This window comes from Aspergillus sydowii (genome assembly GCF_001890705.1).
Source record: "Aspergillus sydowii CBS 593.65 unplaced genomic scaffold ASPSYscaffold_6, whole genome shotgun sequence".
In the NCBI taxonomy this organism is placed as follows: Eukaryota; Fungi; Ascomycota; class Eurotiomycetes; order Eurotiales; family Aspergillaceae; genus Aspergillus; species Aspergillus sydowii.
This window is the reverse complement of record NW_024467864.1, coordinates 853,777-873,366: the sequence shown is the minus strand read 5'-3', so window position 1 is coordinate 873,366 and position 19,590 is coordinate 853,777. Positions and strand designations below refer to the sequence as shown.

The window sequence follows — 19,590 nt, the reverse complement described above, 5'->3', positions numbered from 1 at the left end:
ATGTTACGACTAGGATGCGGAAGCGGGCGGTTGAGAGGAAGCCTGGGCTTGTTAGTTACTGGTATGTCGCGAAGAGGAAATATGAGCACAGACTGTAGAATTCCCTTAATATAGTCAATTCCCTCGATAAAATCCAGGAGGGTCTCTTCGTGCAGTCATATTGCAGGGATACTCGGTGCCGCAACTACTAGTAAAGTTTTGAGCCTACGGTTATGGAGGAGTCTCTACAAAACTACACGGGAACATCTGTAATCAGGCAGATCAATCTGGTTGCGTTCATTGCATTTCAACGAGTGGCTATAGTTGGCGAACAGAAGATGTTTTGCGTGGAATTACCCCGCAAAAAAAGAGACTCGAGTGCGGCTCTAGAACAGCTTGTGCTCGAGAGTCATGTCATTCTCAGGCTGCAAGCCAACACATGCACGGAATATGTTGGTCAGAGCGCTGCGCTGCTTGGCCAGGGAGTTGACAACTGGGGTACCAGGAGGAGTCAAGGGAGCTTTGAGCATGTAGCTCAGCACGCTGAGGACGCTGTGGAAGCCCTTGTATTCAGCGGCGTCATCAGCCTTCCAGCTAATACGGGTCATCATCTCGGCAAGCACAACCAAGTCAATGATGAGAGGCGATGCAAGCAGCGAATCCTCACAGATGTTGAACAAGCTGATGGTCTGATGACCGCCCATGAAAATTTCCGCGTAATACTCATCCAGAGCACGCTTGTTGTCACCAACGCCAGGCATGTACTTGATCACAACACAGTGGTCGGGGTGCTCATCCTTCTCATACAGGACGTGGTTGGCAGCAACCATGTCATCGACAACATTGGACTTGGAGATCTCCTTGGAGCGGAACTGCTTTTGAGAGCTCAAGTTCTTACCATCATTGTTACCAAGGTGGTTGTAGCTGGCAATGGAGGTAAGTTTGATACCGGCGTTGATCAGAAAGTCAACAAGAGCAGACTTCATCTTGGTCTGGCCAGACTTGAAATCGTCACCACCAATGAAGGCATTGTGCTTCTCAGCGAGGTCGATGGCACCGGGAACAAAGGTGTTCTGAGGGGATCCATTGATGAAAGGAGTCTTGTCCAAGATACAGGCAACCGCGAAGATAGTCGAAGGAGAGACTTCAGAGTGACCTGTCTTGATGGAGTTCAGAAGGTTGTCAGCGGTGTCGTTGACGCCAGGGACGATGTCGGCGTAACGCTCGGTATTGGCAGTCCACATGACGATCACTTTGTCGAGACCATTTTCAGCCTTGAAGTTGCTGTTTTAGTTAGTACAGATCTCTCTCTTAACGGAGCCTAGCGAAACTTACCGAATGTCGGCCTGGATCTTCTCCACGTGAGCCCAGGTAGCCTTAGAACCCTCGAGGACATTGTCGGCACGATCCTCCTGGTTGGCAGCGATGAAGTCAGGGTAGTAGACACTGGGCAGGGGCTTCAACTCGGCCATCTGCTTGCGAACAAGCTGCTTGAGAGTGGGCTCAAGGACCTGAGCACGGTCCATGGAGTCCGCAAGGTTCATACTGCTGATGTCCCAGCCGCCAATGACAAGATCATTGGGGTGGACCATAGGCAGCATGTCATTGAAGGGAATGTTGATCTCGTCGCCAGTCTTGGAGTCGGTTCCAAGCTTAATAGTAGAGCTCATGACAAGAGAACCATAGTAGTTGGCAGCAAGCGGACCTTCCTTGGTCTCCCAAGTAAGGTTCTGGCGGTTGGCGATAATACCAGCAGTCACGGTGGAACCGTTGTTACCACCCCAGCCGACCATCATCAGACCAACCTTGCCGACCTTACGGTCGACCTTGAACTGATAGTTGGCCGCCTTGGGGGTGGCGACAAGCTTACCATCCGCAGCGCGGGAGATATCGGTAGTATGATAAGCATAAGTACTCTTGATTTCATTGTCGGTGTACTCGACATTGGGCGAGTTGACGGTAAACAGAGGGGCGCGAGCAGCATGGGCAGACCCGTTCACGGCGCCATTGGCGGCAACATCCGAATTTGCGTGGGGAGCCATTGTGTTCAGAATTTCGGGAATAATTCAGGAACGAGTATTGACGTATATGGCGGGATTGAGGATGTTCGATTAACGCAGTGGTTATTTAGTGGGTGTATAATATACTGGCTGGTGCTCCGCCACGGTTGGATGAGCGCCGGCCGTTGAACGGGTGGTGCCGCCTAGAGAACAAACAAGTTAGAAAACAACTTCTCATATGATATTAACTGCAGAAAGGACGCCCGAATAGCATTGTCTCGCGTCTCAATGGGTTAAGACAGTGGGGTGATGCTCTGTAGAGAACACAAGAGGTGAGACTCACGAGTTAAGAAGTGTGGAGAAAATCTTGACGGTGTTGAGCGATCACGCCTCGGGTAAGAGTGTGATCAAAAGACCTTAGATAACAGCAATTGTAAAAGCTTGAAACTGAGGTCAGTACAACGTTTTGGGGTGGAGAGAAAGAGAGAAGGAGGAAACCGGGAAGAGGGGAGGGTTCACTTTATAGCGGGACACTCGAGTCCGGGTCACGTTTATCTTATCCGTGCGGGACCCGAAAAAAAACACACCATCGTTCCTTCTGGGCGGACACCCCTCCAAGGCACCGTATGCAGCCAATTGGGCCAGACTCTCGCCTTCTTCAGTGGCGGGCCATCTGGGCACGGCATGACCTGAAAACTGGGCGAGGAGTTGCGGTGAAGAGGCGTTGAAGTCTTGTCGAGCTTCGACGTATTATCGTTATCAGTCACCTCCGTTGCCCCTCGTACCGAGAGTTTGCTACCACAAATGCCCGATATCTGCCATTTGGCCCATAAAACCGTGATTTTCTTTGTTGTATCCAGGCTTTCCAGCTTCCCGCTTCTGCCTAATAATGTGCTGTACATGCCATCGCTAGTTTACTACTCCTTACACCTCGGCTGGATGCTGTTGAGCTCCTGTGGTTCAGCGATCCACCAAACGCCGGGGCCCCCGCCTGAGGTACCTTGTTTGATTCTCACTGCTTTTATGGCCCAGCCAGCTGCCACTACGCTACACGGGCTTTCGAAAACACTGCATCCGTCGGCAGAGGCTAATGGCGATAAATGGTGCTGAATAGATGTTGAATGCTGGCCAGACAAGAGCCTTCAATAATATGGTGCGCTATCCAACCCCAACATTTTTTTCAAGCACTCCGCAAGTCCAGTCTGGAGGTGACCCGCATTCAGACGCTGACAGGACTCCGCCCACATCACCACAAGTCCACAACCAAGGGACCGGAATCGGAAGCTACAGATGTGACTGAGAGGGCCGAGTACCAGAACAAAAAAGACGGTTTCATTGGCAAAATCTGAATAATGGGCGAAACTATCCGTAATGCGGTTCTTGAGGGTGCATAAGAATATCCGCGAGGTGGTTACTGGTTAGGCATCATTATTTCGCGTGCAGGGGGCTGGCCTCCGATTTATGCCATTTCGAGCGACGAAAGTTTGGGGTCCCTGGTTTGTGCGCTGCGGCGGGAAGCTCGGATGGGGTTCCATGGTTTGATTCTTCCTGAATGCTGCACCCCCTGAAAGCTGCCGCACGCGGCGATGGTAAGGTCTGGAAATCTTCAATCGGGGCTTATTTTCATTTCCACTGAAGGAATATCGATTAATGCTGGCTGCTGTTCTTCCAGAATTATCTCTGCGACTCTGGTCCCTTCGTCTCTGAAGAAGATCGGCCCCTGATCCAAGCGACCGCGTCGACGCCTTCTCGCCAAAGCCCAGTGGAGCTGCATTCTTAGCTCGTTCCTGCTGCTGCCAAGGGATTTAGGCGCGCTTTTCCGTTCAAGGCTGAGACTAACCGACATCGGTAATTGACATGTGAGCGTAACAGACTAGCAGCGTGATGCAAAAGACCAATGTCTGAAACACCATGATCGACGGGTGGTTATCGTAACGTCGGATCGATGACTTCACCAAATGAAACCATGCTTAGTATCCGTACTGGCTACCTGGGTGTAGATTCAGGGGTAGTCTCGACCTCGCACTGCGGCGTCTTCCAAAATTAGATACTGACTGTCCATCGCAGATCGATCGATTGTGGGCTGATCGACCATTTCGAAACTTGTCTTTCGCCCCAATGAGACATAATGATGGGTGGTATTGGCTCACTCAGTCACTCTACGGAGGACGGATATTTTAAGATAGAAACAAGAGTCCAGAGCCAGGCCGCTCTCGCCAGACGGGTCGAATGATCTACAGGTGGGTTCACATGAAGTTCATGCCATCATTACCAGTTGCACAGTTGGCAATAGCTCTCGTGATCTGATGAGCAGAAAATGAGATATCTGCTCATGAAGGTTCAATAAGCCCGGGGTTCTGTATTCCATGGGACCCTCTCCGTGACTGAGGAGCTTCCAACTCGGGTAAGGAACCAAGACTCTCGGACAAAATTTGTGGCTTACCGGGCAGACTTCTGATTCCGATGGCTTGTCCCGAGAATTACAGGGGACAAGCTGAAACCTAATCCTTGGTGGCACTGGTTGACAGTGGGATAAATAAAGTCTTGGAAAAAAGCTCTCCGTGCGCAGCTGACGGTTTCGGCTAGCCCGTGAGATCACCATGGGACTTCGTTCTGTGACCAGAGTTCTCTAGAATCTTACCGTGTCTAAGAACGTCAAGTACGAGTCGCACTCCTATCAGCCAAGGAACCAAAACTTGACGAGCTCGTCGCGAGTTCGTCAATTCAACAATTATCGGACCCCATCATCGATTGTGTTGTTATGTACGGTGTAGACACTAGACATAGACGTAAACTTCCACAGGTCCACATCATGTCCGTGGGGTAGGGTCAGGGACCCCAAGGAAAGATGACGAAAGAGACCCATGAGGAATGACTCGATATATACTCTGTTTGGAGCTTGGTGTCGTCTGGCGTTCGCAGGAGAAAAAGCAATGTTACAGGCTGAAAGCGTCGTCCCTGGTGGGCTCTGGAGGTTTGCGCCGGAGAAGCTCGTGCAGGCTAGTTGCAAACCCGAAAGGATGTGCGTTGATTGGAGCCAAAATGCAGCGAGGATTCAAGGTGCTGATCAGATGAAGTGACAGAGGGGTGAGAATGAGCAAAGCGCGGATGGTGGCTGTGGTGCCTTGACTGCGTTGTCAATGGTCGAGTGGTCGGCCCCTGAGAGATCTGCAGAGGGATAGACGGCTCACTGAGTCGGTGCTCAGGGGCTAGTCGCCGACTAGCCTTTTCAGGAGGATCGCACCTTGACTCCATCCGGATCTCTGCACATAAACGGTTGGCTAAATGGCTAGGTGGGGGGAGGACTTGGGGGTGGAACTGGAAAAGGGGTAGCGAGGCCGATAACCATGAGACGACGCTCGACCCTGTGAGGCTTGCTGGTCAGTCAGAATAAATTGTTTGCAGAGAATGTCGAGACAGATGAGTAGAGAATAACAACTTCATGAAGACGATTAACTACCTGGCAGAGTAGGAGACTGTCGGGAGAGAGATTGGGATGGGAAGGCTGACGTTGGGAACGCGTGTTGCTCGGATGGTTCTTGTCTTCTTGAACTTCAACCGCACGAGGCCTGTCGTTGGCTCCGGCCCACCGTCACTATAATTATTGTGATTATCGATTTCTTGTTATTATGGTTACCTCTTGCCATTGGTCACTCTGTCACAAGATTAATTAATATCGTTGGTATGATCCCCCGGGGAGCCCTTTCTCGCTCTGGTAACTTCGCTCCGTCGTCAACAACCATCCACTTCAATCATCACAACCTCAGCCTTCAGTGACTGAGATTGTTTACCGCGGGGAACGGGGTATTTACGCACCGCACCGCCTGATGAGTTATTGTTTCGACGAATGCACGACCCATGATTGAATCTAACTTCTCTCTCCCGAATCGGATGATTTTCTAACAACGGGGGATTGACCACTCTGGAGAGCGGCGCATCTGCTAAGATGGCAGGAGGAGGCATGGGCGAATTGCCCATGATAAAGTGCTCCGACTGTGGGAGCAATGTAGATATTCTTGCGATGGGAGACCATGTCTGCGCCAAATCACCGACCGGTACTATAGTCCAAGCCCCTCGACCTCAGCGATGATGCTAATGCTCCCCGCGCACAGGTACATCGTCTCCTCCCCCGCCTCCACCTCCTCCAAAGTCGGATTTTCGCAGACCAACACTGGGAGCAGAGGATGAATGGTCTAACAAAAATGGGCGAGCAGGGCCGCCGTCACATATCGATCCTTTCAGAGCTAGTATGTTCTCTTCCCCTAGGCATAATTTCGATTCGTTTAATAACCAGTATGTGTTGACCAACCTTTTCTGCAACCTAATGGCGGACAAGACGGAAATAATTCTCTCTTTCCATCTCCTCTTTCACCATCTCCGGGGTCGCGGTCACCGCTGCGCACTTCACCCCTCCCTCAGCCCCCTAGTACAGCAAGCAGCAATGGCGAGAGTATCCCAAGCTTCCCTCTGCCTCGATCGATGTCCGGGCGGCGGGTTAACGGGATGACATTGAAGGATTCCATTTCGGCGCCGTTAGCCACTTCTCCTGCATATGCAGATGCAATGAACAGGGATGTTGATCAACCTCCCCACAGTGCGCATTTGCCATTCGAGGACCAACCACCGCCACCGTTACCGAAGGATAACGCATATTCCCACCAGCACTCTGTTTCAATAGAGAGCAAAAGCAGTTATAGAACATCTCTGGCGAGTACCCGATACGGCGATCGAAACTCGAAAAGATCAACGGCAATCTCAAGCCGGTCATTTGGAAGTGTGGCATTGGCTGGGTACAGATATGAGGCAGACATACCACCTATTCCCCAGTCTCCTCCGAACCCGTTCCACCAGTCAGTTTTCTCGGATTCGTCAATGTCGGACACGTCTTTCAGGCGGGAGGGCAAGCACGACGTTCATAGTGGTTTCGATTTTGGCTCAGGGTATCTCGACAAGCCAGCTGCGAGTCCTTTACGTGCATCATCAAATGCGGACTCGGAACGTTTGAGCGGCTCTCGTGGATCCGGCGAACTATTCTATAACAGCCCTGCGGAGAGCACCTATGGGCCTCCAGTAGATTTATCTAACGAGGCGGAACGATCAGTATCACCTACGGGATCTAGCAAGACCGACTACAAAGTTTTCAAGCCCTCGGCCTCGGACTATTTGCAGCCAACTCTGCCAGAACAGAATGAACAACACGACATTCCTAGGAAGAAGTCGGATGCTAGTAGCGAGAGTGCCATTTCGGTGTCTAATTTCGCTCGTGCCCTAGGTCTCGATATTTCCGACGATACCGTGGAGGATTCGACAGCGTCTTCTGATTCTTCACCTTCAGAAAGTAGAAGCGGCACCTCGCTATCTAGCGTCCAGTCGGACATGAGCTCGTACAGGCGAAAGCCCTCCGATTTGACCCCTCTCGGCCCAGTCGTTGAGGAACCTTCGAAAGAATCTCCGGCAAAATCAGAAGATCTCCTGGATGAAACCCACCAGACGCAAAGTCCCATGGCTCTCGAACCCCCTCGCATCCCAGAATTTTTCTCCAGCCCCGACTCCCCAACAGACCCAAGCCTTGGAAAGGGTGGGCTGTCTCTTATTCCCGAAGTGCCTAATGACTCGGAAGATATGGATGAACCCAAACCACTAGCGCGATCTGAAACACAATCTTCGACCCGTCCACAACAAGGAGGCAAGCCACGAGGACCCTGTCGGGGCTGCGGCGAAGTTATTTTGGGCAAGTCCATCTCATCGGCCGACGGCCGTCTCACAGGCCGCTATCACCGCGGATGCTTTGTCTGCTTCCAGTGCGGCTCGGCGTTCACAACAAACGACTTCTACGTCCTCCGCGATCGCCCCTACTGCGCGCAGCACTACCACGAGAACAACGGCTCCCTGTGCGCCGGCTGCCGCTCCGGAATCGAAGGCGAATATCTCGAAACAAACGAACGCACCGGACCCGGCCCCGGCGACCGCCAGAAATTCCACCTCGACTGCCTGCGCTGCCGCACCTGCAACATCGATCTCCACGGCGAATACTTCGAATGGAACGGCTTCGTCTACTGCGAGCGCGACGCCCGCCGCGCCGCCGCCTCAGTCTCCCCGAATCGCATCCGTCGTCCAACCATGCCCTCCTCCCCTCTCGCTCCTCCCGGCATGATGCCCCCTCCAGGCCGTGGACGACCACCTCCCCCAGGCTACCCCGGTCGTGGCCGTGGGCGTCCTCGCCCACCACCAGGCTCATTCGACGGCTACGGGCCAGGCCCCGGACGAGGACCATACCCACGCCCTCCACCTTCTCCAGGCCCCAACCCTAACCACCTCGGTCCACCACCTGGCGCGCGCCGCTTCCCTGAGCGCCGAACAACCAGATTGATGATGATATGAACGTCTCGTCTTTTTTAACTGTTATTCATTTCCGGATTATTCCAAATACAGGCGCTAGGTTGGAGGCTTTCTTTTTCCCCTTGTACTAGTATCATATTATCATATCGTTGCATGTATCAGCACGTCTTTCCTTTTCCTGACTTTATATATTAATGAGTCCGTCCGTCTATGTCTTCTGGAACGAACTCATGCTCTTCGATTCCTCTCCTTCCTCTTTTCCTTGCAAAAAAACCGGCCTGATCTGATCTGATTTACTGTTTATTGTTTATACCCGGTTTGGTTTGGTTGGGTTGGGTTGGTTTGGGTTTCCTTTCTTTTTTCTTATCAGTATATATTTACACACACCTTCGCTTCTACCCCGCATACCTTTGATCTGAGTTGCTTGGACAGCAAAATTCTTATTTTGATTATTTGCTCCGTTATGTATACATTCTATTATTCCGCTTACCGTCCATTTTCAATTGCGTGCATTTCCCGTTTGGATATACTTTCTGGGCTTACTGCTTGCTTCGCTGAACATACGCATGCACATACATGTATTGGTATAGCCAACTATGCATAATGTTTGATTGTTTGGTATTTGGCTCGGCGATTGGGATCTGTTGCAGCCGGCTGGATTGTACTTGCAAAGGAGATAAGATACAATATATCTATTTAAACTGGTTCCAGAATCTTAAGGATGTCTGGTTGTCCTAACTAGTGCCCGTTTCCGTATGTCCAGGAGTGCTCGTCCAGAGTTGGTTCAGCTGATGGTTCAGAGATAGGAGTCTGACTTTCTCGCGCAGGTCCACTTGGGCACTGCAAGACTGCGAGGCGAGAATCAATGCTTGCCAACGTCCTCCGTAGTAACGACATCGTTCGACGAGAAACGAACACATCTTTCGCCTAAAGAAGTATCGCTGTGAGCGCCAGAGCTTTCACCAGGTTCAGCTTGTCCAGGTAGCACCGAGTGCCAGCTATCTCCAGTATCCGCATTATCCGACGGCGACTCGACTATTACACCATCCCCATCCCCATCCCCAGTTGAGTCATGGTCACTGGTTGGAGGAACCGCTGCAAGGGGCAGGAAACCGACATCCTCGCTTACAAACACCGCGGAACTCAGGACATCATCGACGTCAAAAACCCTGGTGGTTACGCGTGCTATAAGAGGTAGCGCCAAGCCAAGAGCTACTGTTTCGACTATTGATGGGGCATTTGTATTTGACGTCACACCAGTAGCTTGCTCAGACGGCATACCGCCCTGTTGGTTTGAAGCCGGCCTGTCGTTTCTTGTGAGCATTCTTGGATCCGGCCTTTGCTCAGGTTGAACAGAAGGGACGAAGGCACAGACCTTCTTCCAGTTATCCGGTACCAGAGATCGGTGGTGGCATTGAGGGCTTTGCGGGCCCATTTCCTCTTGCGCATGTTGAATACGTGAACTTGGACTGATTAATTAGTTAGGGAGCGTAATGGTAAAGAATGGAGAGTGTCGCTATTAAATGAAGAAGTAATTAGATGATCTTGTATCAAATGAACGTGTGGTAACCCGTTGCAGTAGGTCAAGTTAACTGGGGACTGTAGGGATTGTACTGAAAAAATGGGAAATGTAATCAAATCATTCATTCATTTATTGTTCATAGGGAAGTCGCCATGCAGTGTACAACAATAATTAATATGCGGAAGGTACATTAGCATTTCCTCGACAGCACCTTCTGCTCTGTGTCTATACGCCTACGAAAAGCACATACACCGCCAATGCCATGCTCGTGAAAAGCGTGCTGCTCATGGTCAGCATCCATCAAGTTATAAACACAGTCAGGTAAAGGCAGGTGTCTGGGCGACTCACATATCCGAAAAACTCACAATAGGGCCTGACGAGCCCGTATCGTCACTATCCCTCGCACCGACGCGGTTTGCTTTCTCTCCATAAACATTAAACTTCTGCGGGCCCTCTGCCCAGATATGGTATCCCAACGAGCACTCCGTGTAGGAAACTCGGGGCTGGTTCGCATAGAATTTGTCGAACGACTTGTCAAGCGCATCGACGATGTTATGCACAGCGCCCCCGGGGTGCAGCTGGGCCCAGGGGTCTCGGCAGGAGTCCTCCGTGCAAGACTTCAGGACCATCATGAGAGCGTTGGCTCGTTGGAAGACCTGCTGCAGTGGTCTGTTGGCGATTTTGTAGTCCTGGTGCTTGGCTGGGTGTGCCGCCAGGTTGATGGTTTGGCGGGGGTCAGCCTATAAATCTGTAAGTATACCGGTACTGTTGCTTTCAGTTAATGGTATGGGGGTAGATGTACCTTGAGGTCGTAAAACTCTCTTTCGTTATTGCAGTACACTGCGTAGTAGAAGCTGTAGTCCTCCGAGACTAGACGCAGGCCCTTGTAGGTGTTGCCCTTGTACCCGTTATCAGCCTGGCCGGTCTGGTTGCTGATGTATCCGTGGATACCCTCTGGAATAGCCTGCATATTGTTAGTGGGCAGTCAGAGTCCAGGGGCGTAAGACTTACCCAGCCCCAGTATTCAATCGCAGCGTGCTCCGTCTTGTTGTGTGCGGTTGCGTCCAAGTTAAGGACGGACTTTCCATCCAGGCCCTTTCGTCCTGAGGCCCCAGCAATAGAGAGGAAGGTCGGGGCCAGGTCAGTGTGACTTGTAACAACATCTACGGTGGCGCCCTCTTCGATCCCAGGTCCTCGAATGATCAAGGGGACGTTTGTATCCGTGTCTGTTTCTGTTAGCACATGCAGTACACAGTAAAGTGTGGGAGATAGCTGGCTAGCCACCAGCTTTGCAGGGTTTTCGGTGTAGCGGCCTAGCGCTCCGTTGTCATAAAGTGGTACTCACCATATCCACAGTTCTTCCCCGGTTGCATAGCATGCTGTCCCACATGGTATCCATTGTCGGTAGAGAAGAAGATATAAGTGTTGTCAAGGGCACCAGCTTTCTCCAGTCTAGAGATGAGCTTGTCCACCATCTCATCCACCGGCTGCAGAGCACGCAGTCGGCGGCGCTGGAATTCGTCAATGTAGTCAACTTGCTTTGGACCTAGCGCTTTCAGGTCCTTGACCCAGCTGACTGCGCCGTCAATGGCAGTGTTGAAGCTCTCGTCTCTGGGGATCTTGTAGTTTTTGAACAAATCCGCATAACGATCTGGGTACTCAGGGTCACCGAACCAGTGCACACCCTCAGCCGTACTCGAGCCATTTGAATGCGGCGCATTCGGTGCAACAGTCAGCATCCAGGGTTGGTCTGGAGTCTCCAGGGCATCATCCAAGAACCCAAGAGCCTTCTCCGTCAGCAGGTCAGTCGAGTAATTGCCGCTGTAATCAACAGGTGGATTCCCATTCCGCGTCAGCTTGGGGAACCAGTAGCGGTAGGTGAATGGGTCCAGCAAGAACTCGGATCCATTGAACCCCTTCACATAGGGCTTGTTGTAGTTGTCCGGGGTGTGGGCGTTCCAGAGCTTGCCGACATAGTACGAAGCATAGCCGGCCTCCTGCATCCAGATCGGCAGGTAGTTGTCGTTCCATCCGGCCTCGACTACTCGTTGGTAGCCTCCGTATGGCATGCCCACGTCGGTGATGTTGGTGTTGTGCGGCATCTTGCCCGTCCAGATGTTAGCCCGAGACGGGCAGCAGACGGCTGTGGAGCAGAAATGGCTTTCGTATGTTGTGCCTTTTTTGACCATAAGTTCCTGCATCTCATTAGTATCTCTACTACGCTAAGGTACTGTAGACGGGCAGGTGATGGGCAATGAGCGTACCTGCAGACGAGGCATATGGTCCAACCCTCCCATGTATTTCCCTTGGTCATCAGTAAGGATAAACAGGATATTGGGCCTTGCAGCCGCGAGGCCCCAAAGGAGCACCAGAGGCAGGGTGAACATCATTCTGGGCGCGAATGGAGGAAATTGAAAGCAGTCGTTAGAGCACCACCCCATGGCCGGGTGACCAGATAGTTATACCCACCGGCCGCCACAGTCCAATTCATTGAGCAGGGTCCAAAGCTGCAGATCACCCAAGTTGTGTCACAGCCCCAGATAATGGCATCATGAATGACTTGCGAGTTGTGGCCCCGTGCCCTATTAGCAGGAGGGGCCGGCCGCGTCAACAATTAAGAAAGCTTGGCCTGTGAATGCGCCCAATGGCGGCGATATTCACAGCGGAGGTTAATATAGTACGGAGATAGAATGCGGGCCACTCGATTGCGAGATATTGACGATCAATTCACAATACGAGGATCACAGGCGATCGTCTACAGTCTACACCGTATAGCCCTTCCACGTTTGTTGGAATGGGCCATCAGCCATTCAGTGGGATTAGGTGATGCCCAGTCCAGTGGTGTTCACAATTGAGCCATAGAATCAGAGAATCACAGACCATTGTATCTCAACTCGAGTCCAGCTATTCAAGGTGAAGCAGCTCCACAGCCCTAATTAACGGGTGCAGTCTCGACTGCCCGAAAACAAGCCGTGGACGCGCGGTTAGAACTCGGATTTCGGTGACAAGAAAAGGGTACTAATTCGGTGGTATCATGAATGCTTGGGTCACGTAACTCGGCGAGGATCTCGTTGGACGAGACGCTGGAGAGCACCACAGATCGACGACCCGCATGGACGAGGCAGCCGTGCCGGTTGGCGGAGAGCTCGTGCTCCGATCAGCACCGACTCTTCGGAGAGGTGCGATAGTCCATGCTCAGCTGGGTAATAAATAATAACAGCCATTAACTTCAATAGACAGTGCTCGGCTAGGATCCGCCTTTGGTATAGTGGGCAGCGAATTGCCAAAATGCGGAAATGCAGAAATGCAGGGTGCGAAAATTGACGTGCTTTGATTGATTGATACAAGAAGGCTGAAGGATACTGTTTCAGAGACGGAGCAATGTGGCCAGCACAGTACAAGCAATTATAGATTCGATAATGCATGATACAGCTAGAGAAGTACGCAAAAGAATCGAGACTCGTTCCGTCAGAATTGAGTCATAAGTCGAATTTCTGCCCGTCTTCCCACATATCCGGTGTGGTGTAATGGTTAACATCGCCGTCTCTCACACGGCAGCTCGGGGTTCGATTCCCCGCACCGGAAATATCTTTTTTCTTTTTCAGATTTTTTGTTCATGTTTTTCACATTCCGATTGATACTTTATATTCCAGTTAAGTAATTCACACACTCAGATAGATTTAGAGTTGTCGGCGTTGGTTAGGGTTAGTTAGTCACCTGAGTGGAAGGAGGCGTGCCTTCCTAAAGCAGCCATTACCTTACTCCTCGTATTTCTTCACTACGTTCTATTAATTGATTTGAAATCTTTCTAAGATTTCCTTTAATTACATATTATTCCCATTCCGCGCATAGGTGTATTCCAGTTAATGTGACTTTTTGCGGTTTACAGGCTATATCACTACCCATTTCACTATTAAATGGCGTCTGATCAGCCGGGTCTGGAACAAATAAGCCACGCCCTTTGCTTAAAACGACTTCTCATTCATGGAATTCCGGCTGCCCCCTGCCCGCACTTTTCTTCACCCGCGGCCTCGATATGTAGCGACTCTGCTATTTAGAAGGGGATTTTGTAGTCGGGGGCAGTCGGGAAATACTTGTATAGGGTTTGGGAAACGGAGCTCGCTATTCAGCGCCGTTAGCTGCGACTGGAGTGCCCTGAATACTGTGCCATATATTTCGGCTAACAAGCATCGCCAACAACCAAAACAGCCACATCATGACTCTCCAACTCAACACTCAATCCACCACGCACACACCCTAACTACTCCCCCGTCCAAGCATCCACAACCTCATACGCATGCGCAGTATCCCAAATCTCAGGAATCTCACTCCAATCAGCCCGGCGGATTCGAACCCTGTCTTCCGAGTTAAGCATAAGCACCAGCGTCCCTTGTAATGTTGACGACGGGCCAGACCAGTATTCTGCTGGGTGGACAGGGTCGAAAGTGTAATCTTCGTTATAGCCCCATTTGTATGGGTATGCGGGACGGCCGATGAGAGGGTCTTGGTGAAATGACAGTAGGTATCTGTTTTTGAGGATTGCGAGGTATTCCTCTTGAATTGTATCCAGCTATACCCAAACCCAGTCAGTATACCCAAGTTCCAGTACCAGAATCATTATAAATAAAAAAATGAAAAATACCCACCGGCGTCCCAATAAGCAACGGACTCTTCATAACAGCCCAAAGCGCAAAATGCGCCCTATTCTCCGCCAACGTCAAGTTCCCTTCATCATTGCCAACCTCCAACATATCCGCATCCGGCCACCCCCAAAACCCCGCATACCGTCTCCCCAGAAAACTTCCCTCATTCGCAATCTCCGCGATGCGTGTCCAATCCGCTATGCGCACTCTATCAGGCCCTACCTCCCCACGTCCAGGCGAGATGTCGCCAGAGATGCGCCACGAATTACCCGTTTCATTGCCCCAGGTGTTCACGTCCGCTTTGCCCCAGTTGCAGAGGGAGTATAGGATTGGGCGGGCTGGGCTGTGCTTGTTGTTGTTCAAGGCGTCGAGCATGCGCCGGTAACGCTGGGCGCTTCTCGAGTCGCGCCAGTTGTATCCTGCTGGTGCTGGGTTTGGGATATCGGGACAGGTGCCGTTGGGGAAGGGACCGGCGTTGTTTCCTGTATCCGGGACACAGGAGGTATATTCGTCTGTCCATTCTGGTGGGACGCCGCAGTCGTCGTATTTGAGGTCTACCTCACGAATTCTGTTAGCGAGATGCCATTCTATAAACTGCAACTGTGAGGGGGGAAACTGGTAATGGGATGGATGGAATGGAAGTATATACAGTCAATACCCCACTCAGTGAACGTCTCAGCATCAATCTCCTCGTATCCCAGACTCGCTGGGTATCCGGCACATGTGGTCTCACCGGCACTGCTGTAAATGCCGACTTTGAGACCGAGGTCGTGGATCTGCGACGCTAGATTGGCGATTCCGTCGGGGAATCTGTCTGGGTCCGGAATCATGCGGTTCGTGATGAGGTCGCGGTGGGTTTTGACGGACCAGCAGTCGTCGACTACAAGAGTTCTCATTAGTATGGATTCAGTAGTTGCGGCGATGATGGGACTGGTTCTGGTGGGATGTGGCGTAGCGCACTGTTTATATATTCATAGCCCAGGTCCTGTAGGCCGAGCTTGACGGTTTGCCTTGCTGCTGTTAGGATCTTGGTTGCGTCGATGTCGCATTCGAATGCGTTCCAGGAACTCCAACCGAGTGCTGGAAGACGGCCCTGGATTTCAGTCAGTGAATAATGGAATTTTGATAATAGAAAATGGGAAGAATGGAGATATACATACCACCCCGTCTGGCCGCACGAGTGCATTGACTTGGGGAACCAGCCCGATTAGGGCTGTGTATTTGAACATGTTAAAGGTAAGCAGTGTATCTATACACCAAGATGGAGGTCGATTGAGTCTCTATTTAAAAATATCAACTGCTATATTTACTTTTTACGTTGCCTGGGAATCCTTGTACGACACGCTCAAGGTGCAGATACTCGCTACACCGCGAGCTGCTATCTGGAAGCAGTCTGCTGGTCGAGGCCTTATCCCACGCCCTGGCTCGACTTGTTTATGCTGACCAGTAACCTGAACGGAAATACACTTTGCTGTACAAGGCGTTTGGAAGGCTCTGGGATCTTCAAAATCTCATCTTGGACCTTCACTTCAGCCCGAGGCCAAGGCCACTCCGATGCATGACATGAACGTCAGTTTAGTAATAGAAGATGTACGTTTAGTAAAATGGAGGTATGTTTAGTAACAAGGTGGTTGCCGGCTTCAGACCAAATTCGCGGGCCTTGCCCCGGACTCAATGCCGCAGCCAACCACGTCTATTTCCCACGCCCTGGAGTCGCTTTGATCGAGGAGGCTGCCGGTGGCCTCAACAAGTGTGAAGTCGTGTCCTCATATTGAATGCACTTAACATCAGCTAATCCATCTAGTATGCAACATAGGGATTGAGCTGGGTGTTTTGCTTGCCGCGCATGCGGTTGTTTTATTCTCGTTCCTATATTTTCTAATCGCTTTAAAAACGAAGGATATGGGAAAGGGGGATCCATACGGGTCTATACCGCTCATAGAATATATTATAATGCTCTTGTCATCCGTCAGATTGTCCACACCGGATTCGAACGTGCGAGGCGGCCCTCGTCATATGATTTGCAGATCCCCTATTGGCTTTTCACTTAATGCTCGTCTAGTTGGTGTAAGTTATATTACGAAGATATTTAATGTGACATAGAGACTCTTCAACCCCGTCCTCGTCATGCACGAAGTCCCCCCCGTGCTTCCGCTCGAGGTCTTGGAGCTAATCTTGCTGCGACTCGACCTCCGGACTCTGCTCGTCGCGGCCACATGCGTATGCCATGCCTGGGCCGAGTTAATTCGCGATTCCCCCGCCATTCAACGGAGGCTCTTCTTCGCCCCCGATCCCGACATCCAACCTTCGGCTCCTATCCATTGCGCCCTTTTGGCGGACGCGTTCCCCTCCGTCTTTGTCTACCACCGGACAGGCTCCTTTTGGGAAGACGACCTCGGCGATCCTACTCGACAGTTTAGCGTGAAGTCCTGGGACTTAATCCTACACCCCAATAGGCAGCCCGCATACCTCCGACCCGAGGCCAGCTGGCGTCGTATGTTGGTTCAGCAGCCACCGATCTATAAGCTGGGCGTCTGGTTCGAACAATACTCGCCCCATGTCAGCGCTCAAGAATATCACGAGATTCCGGTGAGTGGCAAGTCCAATTTCCAATTCAGTCCCCTAAGACGGCGAGACAGATAGATATTCATTTGCAATTGAATATGAATAGGGAGACCCAGGCTTGGCCCCAAATGGCATCCGTATGGAGACCCTCTTTGATGCTATTCTCTTTGACCCGGATTTGTATTGGGATTCTCTGCGGCTCATCTGGCACGGACACTGCTCTGCATCGGCCCTCAAGAAGCTCACAGAGTTGGAGAATTTTCGCGGTCGCAAGCTTAGCGTGGATTTGATTTTGAATTCAGCGACTGCATCCCAGGACTACATTAGGGACTCCGATGAGGAGGAGGAGGATGAAGAAGAGCCAACGCCTGAGCATACAGCACTAACAAGCATCAGAGCGGAGTATGAGAAACTGGGTTGGACGCCTCAAGTGGGAGCGAAGGGTTGGCGGACAAAAGGGAATTGGTATGATGTAAACCTATAAAGAAAAGTCCGGCCAGCATCCTTGGGTTCTCATTCACCAAGACAAATGCCTAGAGAATTGCTCTCATTCTGACATCTTCGCTTCATTTTCCATTACTTTAGCGACGCGGCTGCTCTCAGAAGGACCAAGTCTTTTTTTACCGGGTCACCACGCGCAGCAAAAATAATGTCCTGGAGCAAGAATAATAGCGTATAAGTTTTCTCCACGGGCATGTCTCGTTGACTACTCTACCCATAGGAGGTACTCACAAGCTCCTCGAGACTCCTGTTTCTAGATGATAGGTATGAAGCAGGCATTCAAGATGCAAATATGATATGCTAGACCAACTTTAGGCCGAGAACAGTGCCACAGTACACCAAGAAACTGACTTACCGTCTTCCAGCCGATATTCTAGAAACCGGGTGGGATAATCATGACCATGGCCAAATTCAGGCTCTAGCTATACTATAGATATAACTCTTATCAGGGTACGTAAAATTATACATTAATACTAGGCTATATATATATATTATACAAGTGAAGGCCTGTTATTTTGGCCTATCTGTGGTCAAGGGCAGTGGGAAGTCAAGTAGCGGCTCGCCGCTTGAAGTTACAGGTGGAAAGGCAGCTGTTTCTAGCCTCCAAAGCAGCCATTTTAGGTGTAACTTTAGGACTACGACTACTACGGAGATGGAACGGAGAAGGTGGAATGGGGTGCTACTCAGAATTGAAGTAATTTACACCCCTCGACAACAGAGCGTTGACTTGGAGAGTAAATCGAACACTATCCTATCTATGATGTAAGTCTGCCGTTGACTAGTGGTCGTAGCTAATGCATTAGGGCTAAATTAGATATTGTATACCTGTAGACAGCATACCGATCATACGTTATAGAAACATACAGGTATATTATTCACCACTCCTGAATCCCATATCTTGTCAGAATCCTCCCAACATCCCCATCCCTCTCCCCCTCAACAACACTCCTAACAAAAGGCCCAGCAACTGCCGGATCACCAGCACCCATCTTCTTCGTAGCCTCCGACCCAGCACCCAACCCCGTCGCCAAAAACCCAGGACTGATCGCAAACACCTTGACTCCATCTTCCTTAAGCACGCGGTGCCACTCACGCATCAGCATATTAAGGCCCGTCTTCGCGCTGCGGTACGCAGGCACCCCGATAAAGCCAGTCTTCGGCCATCCCGCAGCCGGGGAGCGGTTCACGGCTAGAGCTTGGTTTCCGGTACCGGATAGACTTGATGTCCCTGAAGCTATGAAGAGGAGACGCGGGTTGTTGCTTTTAAGCAGTAAAGGGATAAAGGCGCTTGTCATGACCTGGGTGCTGGTGGTGTTGACACTCCATGATTTATCCCAGAGCTCACGCTCTGTGGTGATTTCGCCGCTGCTGAACTGGGGCTCGAATGAAGCGCCTGAATTATTATAAATAATCAGCCAATGAATTTGAATTTATACTTGTCACCAAGAAGGAGTGGCATACCGGCATTGTTAATCAGCACGTCCAGTTTGCCATGGACGGCAGAGACCTGGGCAAAGGCGCTCTGAATGGACTCGTCCGATTCGATGTCAACAATTACAGGAGAGTACTTGCTGATCGACGAAGGGAATTCATCCTGGGCGGCTTTGATTGCATCGTTCGCCTTTGCTGATGATCTAGCGCCGACGAGGATGTGGTAGGGCTGGGATGAACTGCTGAGAGCACGCACGATCTGGAAGCCAATGCCTGTGTTGGCGCCTGTTATGAGAATGGTTGTCATTGTTGTCATTGTGGACGTACTTGGGGTAGAAAAGATGAAGGTTACAGTTGTAGGTGGATGAAGTATAAATATGCGAACGCTCGGGGACCGGTGTTAACTCCGGACCGGTCTCCATGCTGGTGGAATTGGGGCGAATACGTCGATCACCGTAAGCACATTTGTAATTAATTGTGATTTGGCGAGTACTACAGAGATTGTATTAAGAACGGTGGCTGTATGTCATTGAATTGAAGAAGATGGGTTGTGACTTCCAGCCCTAACGCCGTATACTATGAACGTAGCTCTATAGCAATGTTCCGAAAA

The 19,590-nt window shown here is 50.9% G+C and overlaps 8 protein-coding genes and 1 non-coding gene across 9 annotated transcripts; 3 read left to right on the top strand and 6 right to left on the bottom strand.

The window, feature by feature from the left end:
• Positions 1–365: 365 nt before the first annotated feature.
• Positions 366–2,021, bottom strand: ASPSYDRAFT_90296 (inositol-3-phosphate synthase INO1; the record flags this gene model as incomplete). Its single annotated transcript, XM_040852312.1, has 2 exons — positions 366–1,263; positions 1,315–2,021. The coding sequence occupies 2 exons, from the start codon at positions 2,019–2,021 to the stop codon at positions 366–368; spliced, it is 1,605 nt and encodes a 534-aa protein (XP_040701918.1).
• A 1,341-nt stretch (positions 2,022–3,362) lies between these two features.
• ASPSYDRAFT_1028061 (uncharacterized protein) lies at positions 3,363–4,278 on the bottom strand. The gene is made up of 2 exons (XM_040839772.1): positions 3,824–4,278; positions 3,363–3,772 (listed from the first exon to the last, which is right to left on the bottom strand). The coding sequence occupies exons 1-2, from the start codon at positions 3,890–3,892 to the stop codon at positions 3,398–3,400; spliced, it is 444 nt and encodes a 147-aa protein (XP_040701917.1). The 5' UTR covers positions 3,893–4,278; the 3' UTR covers positions 3,363–3,397.
• Positions 4,279–5,925: 1,647 nt separating this feature from the next.
• On the top strand, positions 5,926–8,360 carry ASPSYDRAFT_32178 (LIM domain-containing protein; the record flags this gene model as incomplete). The annotated part of the gene is made up of 3 exons (XM_040844949.1): positions 5,926–6,034; positions 6,092–6,226; positions 6,274–8,360. The coding sequence occupies 3 exons, from the start codon at positions 5,926–5,928 to the stop codon at positions 8,358–8,360; spliced, it is 2,331 nt and encodes a 776-aa protein (XP_040701916.1).
• Positions 8,361–9,061: 701 nt separating this feature from the next.
• ASPSYDRAFT_133081 (uncharacterized protein) lies at positions 9,062–9,767 on the bottom strand (the record flags this gene model as incomplete). The annotated part of the gene is made up of 2 exons (XM_040840626.1): positions 9,062–9,622; positions 9,694–9,767. The coding sequence occupies 2 exons, from the start codon at positions 9,765–9,767 to the stop codon at positions 9,181–9,183; spliced, it is 516 nt and encodes a 171-aa protein (XP_040701915.1). The 3' UTR covers positions 9,062–9,180.
• Positions 9,768–10,184: 417 nt separating this feature from the next.
• On the bottom strand, positions 10,185–12,041 carry ASPSYDRAFT_152782 (sulfatase family protein; the record flags this gene model as incomplete). Its single annotated transcript, XM_040842230.1, has 4 exons — positions 10,185–10,580; positions 10,643–10,804; positions 10,852–11,066; positions 11,186–12,041. 4 exons carry the CDS (start codon positions 12,039–12,041, stop codon positions 10,185–10,187), a joined length of 1,629 nt encoding a protein of 542 aa, XP_040701914.1.
• Positions 12,042–13,353: 1,312 nt separating this feature from the next.
• On the top strand, positions 13,354–13,425 carry ASPSYDRAFT_t99. The gene has a single exon. It is a non-coding gene; the product is annotated as a tRNA-Glu (tRNA).
• A 258-nt stretch (positions 13,426–13,683) lies between these two features.
• ASPSYDRAFT_1178735 (uncharacterized protein) lies at positions 13,684–15,712 on the bottom strand (the record flags this gene model as incomplete). Its single annotated transcript, XM_040840333.1, has 5 exons — positions 13,684–14,410; positions 14,487–15,037; positions 15,133–15,363; positions 15,444–15,576; positions 15,644–15,712. 5 exons carry the CDS (start codon positions 15,710–15,712, stop codon positions 14,102–14,104), a joined length of 1,293 nt encoding a protein of 430 aa, XP_040701913.1. The 3' UTR covers positions 13,684–14,101.
• An 898-nt stretch (positions 15,713–16,610) lies between these two features.
• Positions 16,611–17,532, top strand: ASPSYDRAFT_90291 (uncharacterized protein; the record flags this gene model as incomplete). Its single annotated transcript, XM_040852311.1, has 2 exons — positions 16,611–17,072; positions 17,155–17,532. The coding sequence occupies 2 exons, from the start codon at positions 16,611–16,613 to the stop codon at positions 17,530–17,532; spliced, it is 840 nt and encodes a 279-aa protein (XP_040701912.1).
• A 788-nt stretch (positions 17,533–18,320) lies between these two features.
• On the bottom strand, positions 18,321–19,295 carry ASPSYDRAFT_204038 (putative short chain dehydrogenase). Its single transcript, XM_040843845.1, has 2 exons — positions 19,011–19,295; positions 18,321–18,942 (listed from the first exon to the last, which is right to left on the bottom strand). Exons 1-2 carry the CDS (start codon positions 19,285–19,287, stop codon positions 18,425–18,427), a joined length of 795 nt encoding a protein of 264 aa, XP_040701911.1. The 5' UTR covers positions 19,288–19,295; the 3' UTR covers positions 18,321–18,424.
• Between the last annotated feature and the right edge of the window lie 295 nt (positions 19,296–19,590).